Source organism: Antechinus flavipes, chromosome 2 (genome assembly GCF_016432865.1).
Source record: "Antechinus flavipes isolate AdamAnt ecotype Samford, QLD, Australia chromosome 2, AdamAnt_v2, whole genome shotgun sequence".
NCBI lineage: Eukaryota > Metazoa > Chordata > Mammalia > Dasyuromorphia > Dasyuridae > Antechinus > Antechinus flavipes.
In genome coordinates this window covers 666,945,277-666,967,144 of record NC_067399.1, presented here as the reverse complement: position 1 = coordinate 666,967,144, position 21,868 = coordinate 666,945,277, and the positions used below count along the sequence as shown (strand labels likewise).

Here is a 21,868-nt window from a genome sequence, read left to right as displayed (position 1 = left end):
ATTGCCTCTTAACTAGGAGAATTAGTATATCATCAATAGTCAAGTCTCATTTTAAAATTATTTTAATTTTATTAATTTAAATTATTATTTGTAAAAACCCATTCATTAGTACTTGAAAAGCCAATTGATTCTCAATTAAATTCTGCACTGATCCCTCCCAAATGAATATAATATGCAGTAGAAAAGAGTAATTGAACCTCCCAGCTTATTTTGTCCATCAGCTATCAGCTTCCTGGTTTCCTACCTCTTGCCTCTCAGCTTTCTCTATCCACAATTCTTGTCAGCCTACCCATGTCATAGCCCATTGAATGAATTACCAACTATTTATTAAAGTCTGCACCGTCTGGCTATAGGAAGCCCTCTCAGCCACCCCAAGCCCACAGAGCTAGAGCCTCTCTCCCCTGCTGCCAGCCTAAAAGGCTCATCCTTTTCTGGAAGCCATTAAAATCCATCCTTTGCCTTCATAGTTTAGCCCAGGACCATATTCTCTGCACAAACATTGGCTGGCATGCTGACAGCCAGCTCCAAGTCCTCTCTTCCTCCTCATATTGTTCTAGAAAAAGCTGTTGAGATCTCTGCCGTGCAGGCAAGGCATCTGACCGTCTTGACACACACCCATCGGGAGCCAGGTCACATTACCAGCTGGGTAGGGCCATCTCTAGAATGCTGCTCTGGCACCCACTGGCTGAGTGAGCCTGAAGAAAGTCACTTAACATTCTGTTTGCCTCAATTTTCTGCTCTCTAAAACAGAGACAATAAATAACAGCATCTCCTTTTCAGGGTTTGTGGTGAGAATGGAATGAGATAATCCTTGGAAAACGCTTGACAAACCTTGCAAATTCCCTGCACACAGGGAAGGTGGGATTGTCTTCCTGGTCTTTATGCCCAGTCCCCAGTACAATACCTGAGCCCCAGCAGCTCCTTCACAAATGCTTATTATAAAAAGCATAATCGTGACTTCCATGGGTTTGCAACATAATAAAGATGATAAACATCCAGAAAAAGAAGCTCTCTTCATTAGGTTCCTGGCAACATCCCCTGCCAAACAAGGTTCTAAGGGAAAGTTGGAGTGACAGGAAAGAGCAGAGCTACTTCTGAAGATCCAGTAGAGGAGCCACAGAAACCTGAGAAGTATGGCTCTGGAGTCCATGAATCTGGGGCCAAATCCTGCCTCAGCAGGAACTTAGCCAGGCACTTAGCTAGGCACTGGGCTAGGCCCCTTGAAAAAAGTGCCACGTTCTAATCGAGTTTCTTTAATTGTTGCATTATATCCAATTACATATCTTTTGGAAATTGTTTTTGTGTTCAAATTCCATTAATATGGTGATAAAATTGCTTTCCATTTATTTTCAAAACAAAATCATGTTGAGGCCAATGTGTATCATACAATTACAACATAGATAAAAATCTTTTCATGTGAACAAGAACGCATGCTCTCCAAGAAGCCAGACCCAATCACATTCTACATTATAGCGATTTCACCAGCTGAGGTTTCTTCTAAGCCACAATGTCCCAGAAGCCATCGCTTCTATCGCATAAAGATTTGCTACTAATAAGCCAAGTCTCAGCAAATTAGTTACAACCTCATTCAAGATAAGAAGGATAAGCTAAGAGGCAGCATGGTGTGGCAGAAGTCACTGGTGGCTGCCTTTCTGACTCAGACTCAAGATGACCTGAGTCTAATCCCAACTCTGATACCGATTCTCCAAGCCCATTTTCTCATCCAGCTACGTTGGCTAGTCCTGACCAGAAGACCACATGAGCGAGTGGCCTACGTTGGCTAGCCCTGACCAGAAGACCACATGAGCAAGTGGCCTGGAACGTAGTTCCCTATCAGCCCTGGGATCAAAGGGAAAGTCCTTATTTGATGTCCAAAGCTCTCCATTATCTTGGCTCCTCTCTCTCTTTCTAGTTTTCTTCCACCTGCTTCCCCAGCTGCCCATCCTTTGCAACACCCAAACTCTGAGCATTCTACAAAAAGGACTCTCAGCTCTTGACTCCAGGCATTTTCTCCAGCTGTCCCACATGCCTGGCACACTCTCCCTCCTTTCTCATCTGTACCTCCTGTTTTTCCTAGCCTACTTCAAGTCCCATTCAAAATCCTAAACTTCTGTAAAAGAAACTTTTCCTGAGACCCCTTAATGCTGCTTAAAGAAGCTTTAAAGAACTAAAGAATGCTTAAAGAAGAAAATGTCAGCTTCTATTCCATTGGTGAACAAAGAACGAGGGGGTAAACCACCCAATGAGGCTGTGGGCTGAAAGTTTTCAGCTCCACCTGCTGAGAAGATAGCTTAATCCAGAGTCTTAGTCACCTCCAGCAAGCTGGACAACGGGAGATTGCTATCTGTTTTTTCCTTGGGTCACCCTGAACTCTCATGGGGTGGGGTAGGAAGGGGATGTGTAAAGACTGGAATTCAACAAGATTACATTTTGTTTACACTCTCAACAGAAAGTCTCCTAGTTGGAGTGAGTTCTGCCCCAAACAGAGCAGCATGTTCCCAAGAGGAAGGAGCTCCTGAAGGAGCCCCATCAGCCATGTGCTTCAGAAACTGATTGGCCTACTGGGATAGTCACTGAATGAGGAAATTAATAGGAAAGATCTCAATCTTATTTAATATATAGCCATTAATATAATTGAAAATAATCATTTCTCTCCGTTATTTATATACTGTCTCCCCCTTAAGTCTAAGTTCCTTAAGAGCAAGGGCTATCCCTGCCTTTCTTTGTATTTCCAATACTTAGCACAGGGTCTGGCACACAGCAAACACTTCATGACCAGCTAAGTACTAAATTCCCAAGGAGGTAGGCCCTGAAGGAAGAGGAACAGGCTGGATTGCCTTAAGAAAATGGCAAAGCTCCTTTAATAAGCCCGACTTCTCCAAGAAACTACAGCCCATCTTTGAAACTCTTAACACTCTTCCAATTGCCCCCAAATGTGGACTGCAGCTCTGAAGTACTGACAATGAAGAGTCCCACAGAAGGAAGTAGGCAAGTGCATGTTGCAGGTCCACATGAACCACATAACTTTGGTCAGGTTCTCTGCCCAAGGGAAATTACGTCATCAGGAAACAGCTTACAAAAAGGACAAGTCACATGGTAAGTAAGGGAGGATCAGTGGTCAAAAGGGCTCAACTAGCACATTCTCAAATTCAGAAGAAAAATGACGACAGACCCTAACCCAATGGAAGGAGCCACAGTGACTGGCAAGAGCAGCTGGGAGCACAGAATTCAAGTCTTGCTTGAGGGAACACCAAGATTAATAAGCTCTGAATCTATTAGTTATCAACTACAAATCTGAAATGAATTCATCAAGTCATTGATAAAAATGCTCCCAGGCAGAGTCTATGCTTTGACTCTGAAACACAGAAAATATGTGTTTTTCATAGAAAAAACAATGGACATGTTAGAAGAGCTCTGAAGAAAACAAAATATTTCAAAATTACAAGCCCCTAATGTCCCATTTAGACTTTTCAATTTCATCTTGGTTCTTAGACTCATTGTGCAGAAAACCATTTTCAGATAAAGCCTTAGCCCATATAATCTGCTTTGGGGATTATTTTTTTTTTCCTACGTTAGGAATGAGAAGAGCAGAGGAAATTCCTCTCAATAACAACACAACAAATAAAAGGAAAAGTCAAGCCTCTCAACAATACAAACTTTCCCTTTATATTTTAATGAGAATACATTAAAACAGTTCGTTATACAAGCAAAATCAGATTCCCTTATCAAATCCTATTTCAGATATAAGAAATACTAATTCAAGTAAAATACATTCTTAAACCAATATCATATATTTGGCAAATTATTCCTTTCTCTTTTTTATTCTTTAATAGTTGTCCTGGATCATTATACACTTCAACAACAATACTATATGAGGATCAATTCTGATAGAAGTGGCTATCTTTGGTAATGAGAGGATCCAAATCATTTCCAATTGATCAGTAATGAACAGAACCAGCTACCCCCAGCGAAAGAATGCTGGGAAATGAGTGTGGACCACAACATAGCATTTCCACTCTTTCTGTTATTATTTGTTTCCATTTTTGTTTTTCTTCCTAGGTTATTTTTACCTTCTTTCTAAATCCGATTTTTCTTGTGCAGCAAGATAACTGCATAAATATGTATACCAATATGTATTTAACATATACTTTAACATATTTAACATGTATGGGACTGCCTGCCATATCTAGGGGGGAGAGGGAGAGGGGAAAAGTTGGATTAGAAGTTTTTGCAAGGGTGTTGAAAAATTACCCATGCATATGTTTAGTCAATAAAAAGCTATAATTAAAAAAAAAAAAAATGGTCCTCCAAGAGAGGAAGAAAGAATAGACAAACTGGGAAATGTGGCTTTAAAAGATCATTTTGAAAATGCAACACAACAGAGAAACTTAAAAATTTTAGGTGAATCGAGGTAGAAATACTCTCTCCTATCCATGACAAACCTGACTGCCAAAGGATCTTGGTTCTATAGGTTTTATTATAGCTCAGACCACAATAATAGACTCATCCAAATGCAAATCTGTCTTTCCTCACCAGGACTTGGGCTCAGATCAGAATGCAGACAGATCAGAAATCAAAAACCCAGGCTTCAAGTTTCATTATCTATCCAAACAGCTGGACTGCTAACTCAATCAATCTAAGCTTCAGCATGCTGGATGGTCCCAGGGGAGCTACACAATCCCCCATCCATGCTCCACAACTCTCTCATAACTGATTCCTATGAAAAACTGACTACAACTCCCATCTGCCATCTTAATTACACTCATTTATTAGAACTCATATCCTCCCATCATTTAGTCAGGGAAGAGAACATCAAATCCAATGATTTAATTTACCATAAGGAATATCTTTGTTCTGAGTAATAACAATCCAATAGTGTTACACTGAAAAAAAGCCTGAACTAGTCTTTCTCATCTAGCTTTGCAGGCCAAAAATAGAAATGCTATCCAAAAGAAGCAAGAGATCAGTTCCATAACAAGAGACTGCCTACCCCCACCAACAATATTTTTTTTTAATTTGGCTCTGTGTTCTTTTCACCAGAATAGAGGTCCTGAAGGCACAACCAGACCCTGCAGCAGACAGAGCATGGGGATAGGATTTCAGGGAGACCCAGGTCTTGTCTTGACACTAGTTGTATGATCTTGGACAAGTCGCTTACCTTCTGTTTGCTTCAGTTTCCTCATCTATAAAATGGGGATACAAACAGCATTTGGCTAGTAAAGCTCATTGCACTGTTCCTGACACATAGTAGGTGCTATTCTCCAAAGGGAATAGCAGTCACAAAAACAACCCACAGAAGCAGTAAAGTACAGGCTATCCTAGGAAGCTTGGAGGAGAGGGAGAAATAATAATAGTCAGATCTGGAAAAATAAAAGAACACCAGAGAATCCCTTCTAATTACTTGATTAATTACTAGACAACAAATCATTCTTTAAAAAGTCTGAATTTTTAGGAATGAATAGTAGGAAGTTACTGAATATTTCTGGACAGAAGAGAGGGAGATATGACTGAACTGGTACAGAAAGAAGGCTATTGTGGGAACAGTGGGAAAACAGGAGAAGACCACAGGGAGTCTATCTCCCAATAGTTAGAAAATTCAATGATCCCACTACAAATTATATTCACACTCTCTAATATAAATCTCGCCCCTGCTGATTGATGTGTATTATTCATCCAATGATCACCTCCTCTCAAACTCCAATGCAAGCACTGTTCAGGAGGCTCTCCAAAGATGAATCTGGCTTCCTATTTTATAGAGAAGGAAAAAAATGCTGAACCATCTCCAATGAGTTTCCTTATCAAAACCTTTCAACAGCTACAGCTATCCTCTTTTGCCTCACTCCTGGATTAAGAGGCTCTCCTTAACACAAGGAATCCTTCAACATGTGTCCTTAATCTCATGCACCCAAGTCTGCTTTAAAAGCTTACTTCAACTATCATTTGCCGTTTGTTACATTTGGGTACAGAGAATTTGGGGACATCAGGTCTTCCTCCTTGTCTCACCCAGGCTACAGGAATAGCAACCACTCATGAGCCCGAACCTTACTACTGATCAGCATAGTTCTGACCAGCTCCAAGATGGAAACATCCTGATCTGGCTTGCCCCTCTTTAGGCCCCTGGGTGGCCTCTGCTCTCCAGGGCTCACCAAACTGGTGCAGAACTTAAGAGATCCCCAATGGGCCTAGAACACTGGAGCTCAGCCTTTCCAAGTTCAAGCATGCAGCAATCTCAGCATAGCAGGAGCAGGGATTATGTGTGAGCACCATCACATCCAGAGCATCCATTTTCCTTTCTCTCACACACACATCTTTCTTTCATTGTCTTTATCTTCTGGATCCTTCCTCACTGCCTACAGATGTGTTAAACTTGGTCTTAATCCTATCATTCCCACAACAGAATAAATTTCCAGAAAATCCCCTCCACTTGATTCTCTATTCCCTAGTTACCCATTCTTGGGAGCCACGGCCATGTAATCTCTTTTTTAAGCTCCCATTTTAATAAAACAGCCCTCCCAGTTATTGCTAGATCTAATGGATTGATCATGACCTAGCCTCCTTGCCTTAGCAGACAGAAGAGAAACCAGAGATGCCCATAACTCCTGAAGTAAGTCTTGACAGAAGAGAAAGAAGATGAAGTCAAAGCTTAGTAAGAAGAGGGATGCTTCTTCTGAAAATAAAAAGAAAGTGGATGGTGATACTGGGCAGTTTTGAGAAATAGAAAAGTGGAGGAAATCTTAGCTAATAAACTCATTCTTCACAGTGAAATAGATTATCTTTAAATTTCTGGGAGAATAAGGATAAGGATGAGCCCACGAGTTAAGATGAAAATGTTTCATCAGTCTCTATTTTAAGAATAAAAAGGAAGGAACATATTGAGAAGACCCTCAAACAGCAGTAAGGGGTCTCTTAGGATTCTATTTCATCAATGGATAGTCTGAAAACAGCTTCATTTATGTCACTCCCAATCTACACTTGATAAGTGATAGCTCTGCTATATAACCAAATCAGAAGGTAGATCTGAGGTAGTCAGGATCAGAAATTTTCATCTGCAGGTAAAAAGGATTACTATGTCAGGAACAATGGAAAATTAAGGAGCAAAGAAATCCAGTTAGGAAGGGAGCATCAATGAGTTATTCAAATAGCAGATTCATGGAGTCAAGAATAGGTACAGAGGAAAAATATCAAAGCAGAAAATGGGGAAGAGATCTAGAGTCTGAGAGTCACAATAAGATCAAGAAAGTGGCTTAATATCAGTAAAACATGAGAGAAGGATGGGTTAGAAGGAGCATTTTAAAGGTCAGGACTCAATTCAACAAGGATCCATCAAGTATGTGCTGTGTTCTGAGAAGCGCATGAGGCATCCAGGCTACAAAAAAAAAAAAAAAAGAATAAAAGGCCTTGTCCTCAAGGATCCTGGGATTGGGAAGGTTTTTGTGGAATGACAACATAGGAAGACAGATAATTAAAGAATATACATAAAAGAAATGCAAAGTAATAAGGGGGGGAGGGGGGAATGCATAGAAATGGCCCAGGAAAAGCTCATGTAGAAAGTAACAATCAAACCTCGATGCACTGAAGGGAGTTTGCGCATAAGTGGGAGCTCCCCAAACCAGTAAACAAAAAGTCCAACTTCTCCTATCCTATCCTAAGGTTGTATCTACACAGGAATAGCTGAGCCCTGAGGTTAATAAAGAAAGGGAGGAGTCCCACGAGGCAGGACTTGAGGAACAAGCAGCCTTGGTCAAGGTTTTCTGTTGAGGTCTTTGGTGGTCTGTGTATTCAACTCTGGTCAAGCAGGAGGAAAGGCTTTGCTCCCCCCTTCCAGAGTGGCTATGCCATAGGAGAGTGTGCCATTCTGATCTTTCTTTTTTTCCCAGTGGGCAAAAGAAATGGCTCTTCCACTCTCTCAGGTGGCAACATGGAAGGACCCACTAAACTAAAAGAGATCAAGTGGTAGCCCACTCTCATTTTTTAAGGAATCATTATTTATCTCTTATTTTTAGAAACAGTATTATAACCGAGCTCATCTATAATCAAACACTCCTCATTTTATGGATGGGTAAGCTAAGGCTCAAAGGAGTTAAACCACATGCCTAAGAAATCATATTGGTGGTAAATGGTTACTGTTAAGAATTCTATTTTCTTTTCAGTAGGGAGTAGAAAACCATAAGACTGAAATGCTGTGGACACTGCCTGAAGCAGCCATGATTTCCATTCCTTTTTCTATTATAAGAGAGAGCTTAATGAAGAGGGATCAAGGGAGGAAGGACATATAATGAAGATAGCCACAAAGAATGGCAAAATAAAAACAAAAGGCATCAGAAAAAATTTTAAATCCATTTCTACTAAAAGGAATGAGTCTAATTTTATATTTGTGTTTGTTACTGAGCTAAGAATTTCCCCATATGCCTAATAAGTCTCATTAAAAGCTTCTCAAGCCAAATTTTACCTTCACTGTTCAGAGTTTAGTTTCTAAAAAACTCTTCTAAGGTCAACATCTCACCTATCATTTGAATGCTTAATGACTTGTAATATATCTGGGATATGTCAGGCTCAGTAATTCACAAGATAATACACAGCTATAGCATTGGTTAAATTTCCCTGCCTTGTAAACAATAAATTACCAATAAAAAGGCCTTACAAAATTCCCACTGTTCCACCTGTAATATGCAATGCTGACTGATAATCAAAAGCATTAGCCACAGCTCTAAGTAACAAAAAGCTGTGTCACATTTCCTTCAAGAATCTTATCTAATTCTAATAGTGCACTGGGAGGCAATGTACAAACCAAGCCCAGATGGACCAGTCACATTGTCAGAGTTACGGGAACAGATGGCCAATCGCCCTCCAGGTTAGATTTTCTGGAAAGCCCAAATGCCTGCTTAGAGGCCCAAGGGCATGCAGAGCTGATCCCCTTCTAATTTTACCTCTAGTGAAGGAAAGTTGATCACAATAGTATGTTGCTATGTCTTCAAGAATAGAGAGAGAGCAAATAACAGTGATAGGAAATGAAGTAGGGAATACTAAAATCAGTTCTTTCTTCCCCCTTTCCCTATTTAATTTTTAAGATAAATCTCCAAGTGAAAAATACTTTGCAAATTGCTGATAAGAGGTTCATAAACAAGCAATAAAATGTGTTCTGTGCTTTGTGGTGTTTTACAAATAATTTTCCAATAGCTAGCTGCTTGAATTAATAATACTTACTGACCAAAGATGATTTCTACATGAGTTAAGATTCCCCAAATGAGTTCGGTGTAAAACCATCAAGTATAGATACTGAATCACTTCCCCTTCTGACTTATGCTTCAGAGCTGAATTCCAAATAGGAACATTCCATATATGCTGAGGCATGAGATCAGCCTGCTTCCAGTCAATCACATGGGCTAATTTTGTGAATGGTAAAGTCCTCCCTTGTACCTGGCCAGCCATATATAAACCTGGCCCTGAAGGACTCTGGGATTAGGGAAAATAAAGCAATCTCCTTAGTCATTGCCCGGGAAGAGATGCTGACTCAGTGAGTCTGTGTAAAAAGGAATGACCTGCCTTCAGTAACTTCTCTTCTGGGATGCAGATGCAGTAAAATTTTGTTTCTTGAGGAACAAGAAATGGAAGCTCTTCCCCTAACACTGGCCCTATAGCAATTATTCCCACATGGCAGCCATAGAAGAGGGACTGCAGCAAGTAATTTTAAACCTGGGTCACTGGCTCTCCTTGCCACTTTCTACCTCCTTTCCTAAGTAAAGGTGATAGACAGAAAAGTGATCCTAATCTTGGAGGCAACTCTGTGAATTCAAGCTCTGATTGTAGATCTTGAGTTCCTTAATTACAGCTGAGTGGTGGCAAGGAATTTTTGGTCTTCCCAAAAATGATCTGTACCCAGAAGATATGCCCAATCATTGGTCTGGCTTGCCAGAAGATACTGACCTTGAGAGGACTAGTGCAGAGAAGGGTGAAACATAAAAAAACTACTTTGTGTTTCGATGTTTAAATCTCAGTTTTATAGGAAATGGAGCTGTAGCCATTCCTGTCATTTGGGTAAGTTTCCTAATGGCAGCAGACACTTTTCTGAATCTATGTCCAGAAACTCCTTTGTGTGGAAAAAAAAAAGTAATATTCTGCCTGATTTACACTGGCCTCTGAATACCTTTCTTTTTCTCACAGCTTTGGGGACAACCTGGCCAGAAGCTAAAACCTAAGCTTCATAGAACTCTTCCCAAGACATCAGGGGTATGAGTGTAATGAGCTAAAGAAAGAATGAGTAAAAGGAGGCTGTCATTTCCTTTTGGAGGTGAGGCTCCTGAGAGCTAGACCTGATCTGGACGTATAATTCCATACATACAGATAGACCTCCAATAGAAGAGGTACAGAAACAATATTTGGTCCACAATTGTGATTGTATCAGTAGAAAAACCTCCTCATCCCAACACTTTCCACGCTGCCAACGGGAGCCCTTAAGTAACTAATCTGGAAACAGCTGAGGCTCCATGATCTGCCGTGGCCTCATGGCATCTACACATGACTCCACACTGTCCTCCTGCCTCATCCATAACGTCAGAGCAGAATGCTGCAATGCCCGCATCAGAAGGCTGCTGTGATGCTCACATGAAATCAGACGTGCATAGTACTTTCCACAAGGGTCCAAATACCTTCATTTTGAAAATGAGGCCCCTGGGCTCTGAAGAGGTTATGAGGTGTGAGAAGGATGACACAACAGCTGGGGTTTGGATCAGAAACCAGAAAGACCTGGCCTTCCTGGTGCCTCTGAGTCTTCCTATCTTCCTACTCTTCCCCTCTCTTAGTTTCAGTTCCCTCACCTATTTGGTTCCTAGAAGACTAGATTATTTAATAGGGAACTCCCAAGGTGGGAGTTTCCTCCCACTGAAACAATTTAACAACTCCCTCTTAACAACAGAAAAAAAAACAGAGGTGAAATGGCTTCTCCTTGGCTACAGAACTAACATATGTAAAAAGTAAGATGCTAATTCAGGTCTTTTCTGACTCCAAAGCCAGCCCTCTCTTATTCAATGCTGCCTTTCTTCCCAGCATGTAAAAGTGGTTGATAAAGTAAGTAAAGTGCTGGACAAACATAAAGAACTTTCTAAGTAATAAAGTAGTGCTTATTACAATTATTATTAAATAACCTATTCAAGGTCATTCATATTCATTACAGCTAAGTCAATAAATCAAGAAGAATTTATTAAATGTCTACCATGAGCCAGGCACCATTGGGCACTAGGGACCAAAAACTAAAACCATTCCCTGTCTTCAAGGGGTTTTACATTCATTCTATCATGCAACCACACATACACACAGAAGCATATACAAATAATTCCCTGTCATTCTGGAGAGAGGGCAGAAGGAACGCTAAAGTGTCCTGTAGGAGATGGGGCCTGAAGTGAGCTAATAAAGAAAACCAGCAATTCTAAAAGACACAAGTGAGTAGAAAGTATATTTTCTGGCATGGAGACAGACAACCAGAGCAAAACCACAGCTCAGACAACCAGAGCTATCCCCCTTAGCTGCATTATGAGTCTCATGACTTCTGAGAACCAACTTAACGACATTCAAGAAAATATGTCTCTAACATCCCACACCACTCTCGGTCCTGCTGTTGGAGAAAAGCACTTTCAGATGAGAGGGATCATGAATTTCAATTGCTTCCCAAAGAAAGCAAGAGGAGCAAAGGTGCTCTGAATTCTGCTAACCAAGTTCATTGATGACATCTCCTGATTCTGGTCCCATAGACCAAACTCCCCTGCTCTCACCTTAGATGTAAACTAGCCAATGCCCAATCCCAATCCAGGAGAAGGACCTGCTTGACAGGTGGCCAAAATAATTGGACTTCTAATAACAAAAGGATCTGAACCATCCTACAAACAGACGAAAGAGAACACGTGGAAAGATTCCCTCCAAACAACAAAACCCATCCCATGCAAGGTCTCTTACTGTGCTGTAGAAATCCAGCTCTCTTGGGCCTCGAGGTGGCGGTTGCAACTGTTTCAAGACTGTGCCATCTGGGTGTTGCAGAATGCCTAGGAGGCAAAAGGCAAGGTTGTCAATAGTTTAATACAGATATATTTTGCTTTCATGTAGAGATTTGCTCCTGAAAAAGTAAATGTAACATTTGTATAGCTCTCATTTTCCCCCTCCCCCCAACAATAGTATATATTTGTATTTTTTGTTTTTTGGGGAGGGAAATGTTCAGAACCATGATTTCATCACTGGATAGTACCCATTATGGACACTCCCTCGACCCAAGCACATCAGCAAGAGGTCTGGTAACTTAAGAGCCACAGATGGTGCCTGAGGAGTTAAAGGAACATACTATTATCAATTCAACAAGATTTAAATGAAGATCTTCCTCACTCTAGGTCCAGTATTTTATTCACTATACCAGGATTAACGCCTTACCCCAAAATAATTTTATTTAGAATATATTTGCAAATTAACCCTCTATTATTAAAATTTTCCTTTGAAATAGCAGAATCTATAAACTAATTTATAAACAAGAATATTTGGGAAGTTAGAATTCTTTCCCCAAAAAAAATCAATAAAGGCTGTTTCCCTTATAAAGGCTTGAATATAAGGTTTGCAAAGCCTTCATTCACACATCCCATTTGGGTGAATTGGGATTATTCTCATTTTACAAATGAAGCAAATGAAGATTTTAAACAAAAAACAGAAGTAATATGTTCAATGTAAGGCAGTAAGTGCTAATAATCCTAATAGCCCTCCCCCATTAGTTTTAGTATCATTTTCATCATCATAGCTAGCATATTCAAAGCAATCTAAGGATTACAAAGTGCTTTCTATGTTTTCTCCTTTGATACACAGAACAAACTAAGATAGATACTATTATTTCCATTTTGCAGATAAGAAAACTGAAGCAGAGAAGTTAAGTGACTTGCCAGGGGTCCCACAGCTAGGAAGTGTCACAGGCAGACTATGGACTCAAAATGGGCTCATTCTATCCCAATCCTCAGAATAGGCAGGTGGTGGATAAAGAGAGGTTGAAGAAAAGAAGGGGTAGAGGCAAGATCTAATGGAGCTGAATGAGAGGAAAGGGGAGGTGAATGGAAGAATAACAAAGGCAGGAATAAGCCATGGATCAACTCCCTTGTCCATCCTCAGCCAAGAAGAAATCAAATCAACTCAGCAGAGTATAGGACAAACAGAGAAGTCAGAAAGCATGACCATGGCAAATATGGGCAGACATGCTCACATAATTATTGTTTCTTTAATTAAATGTCTTTATTTGCAAGAGGGCAGGATAACAGGAAAGCCACAGTTATACCCAGAAACAAGTGGTGCTGAAAAACTAAAAGACATCAACAAGAGTATGGGGTAAACAGGGAGGACTAGTGCCTCTGGCATGAGGACTTATGAAGACCCAACTTGGACTGCTTTTTATCTTTGGTGTCCACATGTTACCCAACTCTCACTTGTGGCTCTAAGAAGCTGTACATAGGCAGTGGCCACACCCACAGCAAACCATCTTGGCAGGTGAGCTAACCTAGGTTGACAGGCTTCAAACCTGGTGAGATAGAGGGATGTCTACCCCAATCATGTGAAGACTTTCTTTCCCTAGCTGAATGGGTAGATGAAAACAATTTGTTCCAATAACCAAGACTTAAAGCAGAGATGGGGGAAGGTAAGGCCCACGAAATCATTTATATTATCAACCACAAGCAATGAGTTGAAAGCTACCTAGCTTCCAACTTCCCTCTACTTGTGTTGTTTTAAGTTGTTCCCCTGATTTAAGAGATTGATCAGAAGCCAAGATCATCTACTGCATCCCACGCCATTGTCCATCATCTTGACTTTTGTTTTACCACTGGACTTTTATGGAAGAGAGAGTGAGGCTGACTATTTTGTGCAACTCTGCCTCTCATCTCTGATTCACGTACTAATAGAGATATCAACTCATGATGACATTGGTCTTGTTCCGAAAAACGAAAAACAATAAGAAAAAGAATCAATAACAGAAATAGAAGGTCAAATACATTGCAAAAGGAAGAAGCAGGGCAGAAGAGAACTGAGGTTGATTCAGTTTACAAGTATTTACCAAGGACTTGTTAGGTCTAAAGAAGACTCTGAAATAGATGCTCTCTCCCAGCTCCAGATTTATGATCCAGTGAGTCAGCACTGAGCTATGTGATAAGGATATAAAGATAAATGAAACTGTCCTGGCCCTGGGCAGTCACACCCTAGTAATGTGACTCCCAGAAACAACATTCATGAACTATTCCATGTAGCTAAGTCTCAAAGATTTGGTATAGAAGGATAAGCGCATAGATATAGGTCAGACCTTAAAGGTGTTTTCTCCATAGCAGTTATTTCTGCTTTGACCAGAAACCCTGAGGGTCTTCCCCTCCCAGATTCATTTACTCATTTATTTATTTGTTTGCTTTATTTATTTATTTAGATTCATTTACTTATTTGTTTGTTTATTTAGATTTTTTTTTTGGGGGGGGGGGACTGGATGAAAGAGGAGATTCTTTGTCTACTGAGCCTTAATCACTGAAAAGATTAAGCCTCAGTCAAAGTGAGACTTATTGAAGACCTTAGGCCGAGGTCTCCCACTGCCATCTCCAGTCATCTTAATCTATATCTTGCCACTGAACTCCAAGAACACTGGAAAGAAAGTGAGGCAGATGACAAAAATCCTCTTAAATTCCCTTGTACATCATGGCATCATTTCCCTGATGGCAGTCTTTTCAATAATGAAGGGCAAACAACAGTTTTTCAGCATTAATAAAGCCCAAGGTAGGGGCAGCTAGGTAGCACAGTAGATAAGAGCACCAGCCCTGAAGTCAGGAGGACCCGAGTTCAAATCTGGTTTCAGACACTTAAACACTTCCTAGCTGTGTGACCCTGGGCAAATCACTTAACCCCAATTACCTCAGCCAAAAAAAAAAAAAAAAGGCCCAAGGCTTTTTTCCCATCCCTTTGGTATCTTCATCTTCCCTTCAGGTATCTTGTGAACTGATTCCCTTGCAATTATGTCTTGTCTTCTCTTTCTTTGACTCCTCTACAAAGGTACTCTGGCTACAATTCTGCTGCATTCCTCCTCATTCACTTCTGCACCATTTCTATATACAGAACTCAGATGTTACATCTAAGAGACCAAACACAGGGGCTCTGTCCTCGATGATGAAAACAGTTATGAAAATCTTAAGTCTTCATCCTTTCATTTTCACCTTCAAATTCTTCAGGATGGCTACTGAACTGGATCACTTGCCAAACTTTCTTTAAATTGGTTTTACCTTGTAATGTTCTTCTTTTAAATATAATGTTCTCTGGGAGCAAGTTTCTTGGGAGGCTTCTGGAGGCAGCCTTAGTTTCAGTTCAAAGTAATAATCACCTCAAATTCAGCCAGGTGTTAAAGTCCAGAGTCTAGATCCTTTATTGTCTCCTTCAAAATAGCCTGGTTGGCTTTCTTAGAGGCCTATCTCTCTCCTTGGTTCCAAGAGCTCTTCATAATTGAGCTTTTAGTGGGCTTCTGTGGGCTTGGGAGCTTCTAACTTGTGAATTCTCCCGAAGTCCATCCTAGTTGAGATTCCTAGCTTATATATGCTCTCTAAAGGTGTGAACTCTAATGTGTGAACTCTCCTTGTTTCAAGTTCTGGCCCATAATATTACCTTTTAATGATTCTCTCTGCTATGTGAAGCAATATTGATGATTTATCAACCTTCTTTGTAACATTTTACCAAAAAGTTGTGCTGAAAATTGGCTGCTTTTGGCAGCCATCTCTATCATATGGCAAATAAGTCAATTGCTGACCTAGGCTCTGCTGAAGTTCTTGTAATGACAATTAATTCAGGTCAGTTAACTTCCTTACAAAATTGGTCTCAATGTTATTTTGGCTATCAATTACCTATTTTTCATTATCAACTACTTGTTAAATATTTCAGAAGTTGCTTCAATTGCATGCCATAGTTTTTTCTCATTATTATTCTTTCTTGTAGCTTATATGTACATTGGTTTTAGCAAAATGGTCAGAGTGCAAACAGGCAATTAAATCAGAGATGAATCCAATAACAAGATCAATTTTATGTTTTGTGATATTATTGGTTTTCCTTAATAAGCCCTACGCCTAGGACTGACTGATTTTCTTCAAAGTATGTGGCATGAGGCTTCTATCTAGTCTATAAGTCTTTGGACTCTTTCATTCCTTTTTCCTGAACCATGTTCCATCCTGTTCCCATCACCGCATTAGTCATAGACAATCAAAGTGTTTGTTGATTTAATTTTGAGAGTCTTATAGAATTCTTCTACCCTTTTTATCCTTTATAACTGATATGTGGAATACATGAAATAAGAAGACAATCATTGCAAAACTTTTTGTTTTACATATTTTTCAGCATCCTTAGCTCCTATGGATAGAAGATAATAAGAAAGCTAATATATGTCTAAGGAACTGATTTGAAATATTATGAATGTGATGCAATGGAATTCAAATTCATCAAGATAATTATAGCAATATTTTTTCTTTGGTATGTTGTTTATCTTTCATTTTGAAAAAGGGTCAATGAAAATAATGAGTGATGTCTTGACTAGGTGGATTTCAGTAAGGCAGAGTTGTACAAAGTTGTTAGCCTCATCCTCTCTTCTAGAGTTGTCAAAGTCAAGAAGCAAGACTTTTGTCAAGATAATTGGGGAGAACCCACGATGCAGCAAATGACCTTCACATCTTCAATGTCTGACCAAGCTCTAAGTGCTCCACAGAACATTCTTCAGTTACCTTCATGGTCACTGGAACAAATTGTTCTTATCTAATCATTCAGCCAAGGGAAGTCTTCAAATGATTGAACTAACTCACCAACAGATATCCAGCCATCTATCACCCTCAACCTGGTTTAGCTCATCTCCCAAAATGGTTTATCAGGGTGTGGCTACTGCACATACTACAGCTTCTTGGAGCCACAAGTGACAGGTGGTCACTAAAGATGGATGAGGAGTTCCAAAAAGGGCTTGCAAGCACACAAACCAGAGTGTAAAATTCTCCCTGAACAATCCATACACACCCTTTTTATTTTGGTAGCAAAAAAGTATAAACAAAGCATTTGCCACTAAGATAATATCTTTTAAAAAATTGTAGTAGTACATAAATGTAATGGAATTATTATGTTACAATGAAAAATGAATATGATGAAGTATGGAAAGATTTACTTGAACTGATGCAGAAGAGTGTCAGTAGAGGAAAGAAGACAATATAAACAATGACTACATTAATGTAAACAGAAAATCAAGCATCACAAAAGTGAATGTTATAGAATTACATAGAACAAGTATGTCTTTGGGGGGAAAAGAAGACAAATTTAAGTTCAAACCTTTGCAAAGGTGAAAGATTCACAAGTGTGGAACCTACTGTTATCTTCTGTCCTTTTTTTCATATAATATTGCTTTTACTAATTTCTTTCTGTGGAGGAGATGTGGAAAAACTAGGACACTAATATACTGTTGGTGAAGTTACTAACTTGTCCAACCTTTTGGAGAATAATTTGGAACTATAATCAATAGATTACCAAACAGCATACACCTTTATCCAGAAATCTCTCTACTAGATCTGATCCCAAAGGGAACAAACAAAAAGAAAAAGGACCTATATGAAGAAAAAGCAGTTCTTTATGTAATAGCAAACAATAGGAAATTGAAGGGATGTCCATCAATTGGGGAATAGCTGAATAAGTTGTGATATAGAATTGTGTTGGAACACGTGCTATAAGAGATGATGATGGGTTGGATGGATTTATAAAATCTTTAACAACACATGAACTGATACAAAATGAAGTAATCAGAACCAAGAAAACATTGTACATAGCAATAATGTTAACAAAGACCAACTCTGAAAGACTTAGCTACTCTGTTCAAAACAAAAAGAATCCAAGACAATTCCAAAGGACACAAGATGAAAAATGCTATCCATCTCCAAAGCGAGAACCAAGGAACTGAGTGTGGACTGAAGTATAGTTTCTTCACTTTATTTTTCTTGTAATGTGGCTCATATGGAAATGTTTTGCTTGATTTCACATGCACAAATGATAATTATGGGCTAGCTCTCTGAAAGGAAAGAGAGGGAGAGACTAGAAGAAACTTATGTCGATATAAAAACAACAACAACCAAAAAAAAAATCAATAAAATTTTTAAAAATTTGCTGTGGAAAGCTTTATGAATCACCACATGGCAGCTACATTAACAACAGACTAATTTATGAAGTTATTCCTGTTTCAATCAACACAAAGATTAAAACAAAAAGGTATTATCTAATGAATAATATCCTGAACCCCATCAAGGTAAGAAATTATTTCATACCTATACCCCTAAATGAAGCAAGCTTACCTTTATTAATAAGATAATATGTAATTCTATAACAGATTACATCTTTATAGTCACATAATTAACTTAAAAATGTGAAGAACACAAGACTCAATTGTGCTTTCTATATACTGACTACAAAAAAGCTCTTGATTCTGTAGAACAGATTATGGAACTATGAATCCCTCCTTCAATGAGGTATCTCTTACACACATAAATCTAAATGATGTAAAATTCTCTTATAAATATAAAGCTGATCATGGAAGAATAATTCTTAGAAAACATGAGTCCCCTCAAGATACATCTGTTTATAGGTGACTTTGGTCTCAAGTCTAGGAAGATGGAAGCACAGTAAAGACTCATAATAATTCAAAAGAATTCGACATATCCATTTAGGAAAAACTCAAATAGATGAAGAATACTTATTGTCCAGATTATAATATGCAGGTAGCTCATCAACACATCAACAACTTCAAATGGACAATGCAATGCACTGAACAGAAGTGAGCTGGGTAGCCTCAAGACTTGTAAAGATTCTGACAATCTCCCTGAAACAAAGGTGTGTATTTCTAATAATATTCCTCTGATTGTAAAAAGCTATCAGATAAATGTATCATAGGAAGAAAAGATGGGTTTATCATGAAGAAAGAGAGTGAGAAGACAAAGGCAACCCAAAAACTCCATCACTATTCTCTTGGTATTGAGTAAAAGGGAAGGAAGGCCTAAAAATATTGGGTGGAACATTTACAGAAGTCCTGAATGGGTCAGAGTTATATAGGATGAAAAGGCATGAATAGATAGAAATCTCCATTACTGGACAAAGTATTCAAATCCATGAGATCACAGTTTCATGTTTTTCTGCAGATGCTATATTCTTCTAGCAATATCTTTTTGGCTGTAGATCATGGAATACCAGTCTTCAAAGTGTTAAAAGTGAAGGTCAACCAAAAGAAAAGAAGCAAGCTCATGATGGACACTGAGCAGACTATAGCATAATCAATGAGCAAGCCATTTATTCACTACCAACTATGTGCCAAGCACTGTGCTACACACAGGAGATACAAAGGGAAAAATGAAGCAGTCCCTGCTTGAAATATATATATGATGTGTAAGGGCAACATCATGACAAAGTAAGAGAGGACGACAGAAGATAAAATAGACTACTTAGATTACGTAAAATTGTAAAGAGTTTGCAATAACCAAACCTATATAGCAAAAACTCAAAGAGAAACAAGGAAATGGAAAAAATATTTGTGACAAGTTTTTCTAATAAAGGTCTCATTTCAAAAATATGTAAGGAATCTATTCAAATCTATAAGAATAAGAATTATTTCTCAAATGTCAAGTGGACAAAGAAGATGGATAGGCCGTTTTCAAGGTTAGAATTTCAAGCTATCAGTATGCTCATGAATAAGTGTTACAAATCATTACGAACTAGAAAAATGAAAATTAAAGCAACTCTCAAGATTCCACACCTTATACATCTCAGATGGGCAAAGCTGACAAAAGAAAAATGATACATGTTGGAGACACTGCAAAAAAAAAAAAAAAAAATAGATGCACACTCCATACTGGTATAGTTGGGAATTAATACAACTATTTTATAAAGCAATTTGCAACTAGGCCCTAAAAGTTACCCTAAATAGCCAGCATTTATATAGCACTTTACAATTTGCAATGAGCTTAGATACTACCACCATTGGTAATACCAATACAGTTATATCTCAAAAAAAAAAAAAGATGAAAGAAAGAGGAAAAAATCCAAATGTACAAAAATGTTTTAGCAGCTGTTTTTGGAGCAGCAAAGAACTGGAAACTAAAAGTACCCTATCAATTAGAAAAGAGATGAAGAAATTATGGTTTATAAATATAATGGAAAACATAAGAAATTATAAAGGTGGCAATTTCAGAGAAACTCAGGAAGTACTATATGAAATGATGAGAATCAAAGTGATCAGAATGAGCAGAACACTTTATATAACACTGCAAAAACAAATAACTGAGAGGTATAAGAACTCTTTCAGAGGACTCATAATACAGCACATTAACTGCCTTGTGACTAAGAGGTGATGGACTCAGGGTGCAGAATGAGAAATATTTTTAGACATGGATAATGTAGAACTTTTTTGGTTTGACCATGTATATTAATAACAATTTTTATTTTCTTCCCCACCTCCCAAGGGAGGGAAAAAGAAGAGAAAAGCAATTACTATCAAATGAAAAGAATACAGTGTATTTTTTTAATGGCATTTAAGTGATGAAACTCAAAAAGGTTTATTTGCCTAGACAATAAAGTTCATAATGATGATTACGTCATTTTAAGGTTTAAAAAGTACTTATATATATATATATATATATATATATATATATATATATATATATATATATATATATATATATCTAAAACCTCATTTTATTACCACAACAATTCTGGAAGGTAGATAGTATTATTATCTTCATTCTAAAGATAGGGAAACTAAGGCAGAAACAGGTTAAGTGATTTGCCCAGAGTGACAGTCAGTATCTCAGGCTCAATCTGGAGTTCAGATATTCCCTACTCCAGGGTGGATGTTCTATTCCTTGGCCATCCATCTGGCCATTGGCATGTTGGAGAGTTATTTATTATAAGCCTGAAAATCCTGATTGGAGATAGAATGCAAAGGGCTTCAAGTAATAAACAGAGGAATTTATATTTGATCTTAGAGACAGCCTCAATCTGAAGCTTTAGGGGCAGGGGAGTGATAAAACTATCAGATTCAAGCTTTAAGAATATCAGTTTGGCAGGGACTAAAAATAAAGAGACTTTTTTTGCTTGATTACATATTTGATAAAGACTTTGTTTTTATTCTTTGTGGAGAATAAAATATAAATTCCTGTGAATTTCTTTTTTAAAAAAGGACATGAATTGGAAAGAGACTTTTAAGGTCTGTCAAGAATTTTACATACATTTGGACCTCACAACAACCCTAGGAAATAGAAACTGTAGATACTGAGACACTCAGTTTACTGAAGAAACTAAGGGTCAAAGAAATTATATGACTTTATTTGGGTTTTATTATGACATAATGATATTATATGAATAGAGGCAGAGATTTTATTCTGTAATCTTGGGTTCCAAAGTTGTTTCTCTAAGGAAATTCCCTAAGGACTCTCAATCCATTGATCAATGCATTCTATTGGACATTTAAATAATAATCTATATTATATTATTCTTGAAAATAAAGAAGGCATTTCAAAGTCCTTTAATCAGACAAAGGTATGATATGTAAGCAAGATAACTGTAAATATATATACATATATTGGATTTAACATATATTTTAAGACATTTAACATGTACTGGACTACCTGCCATCTAGGGGAGAAGGGGGAAGGAGGGGAAAATTTGGAACTGAAGGTTTTGCAAGGGTCAATGTTGAAAAATTACCCATGCATACTTTGTAAATAAAAAGCTGTAATAAAATAAATTTAAAAAAAAAAAAAGAAATTCTTAGCTACTCTGATCAGTGCAATGGTACTTTCCATTCCATTCCAAAGGACTTATAATGAAA

At 38.2% G+C, this 21,868-nt stretch overlaps 1 protein-coding gene across 1 annotated transcript in view; it reads right to left on the bottom strand.

Moving 5' to 3' along the window:
* IPMK (inositol polyphosphate multikinase) overlaps positions 1 to 21,868 on the bottom strand; it is a 77,618-nt gene that overhangs the window by 36,180 nt on the left and 19,570 nt on the right. Inside the window, exon 2 of the mRNA XM_051982634.1 lies at positions 11,947 to 12,032. Within this exon, the coding sequence (XP_051838594.1) occupies positions 11,947 to 12,032 (86 nt within the window). The remainder of the gene's footprint in view (positions 1 to 11,946; positions 12,033 to 21,868) is intronic.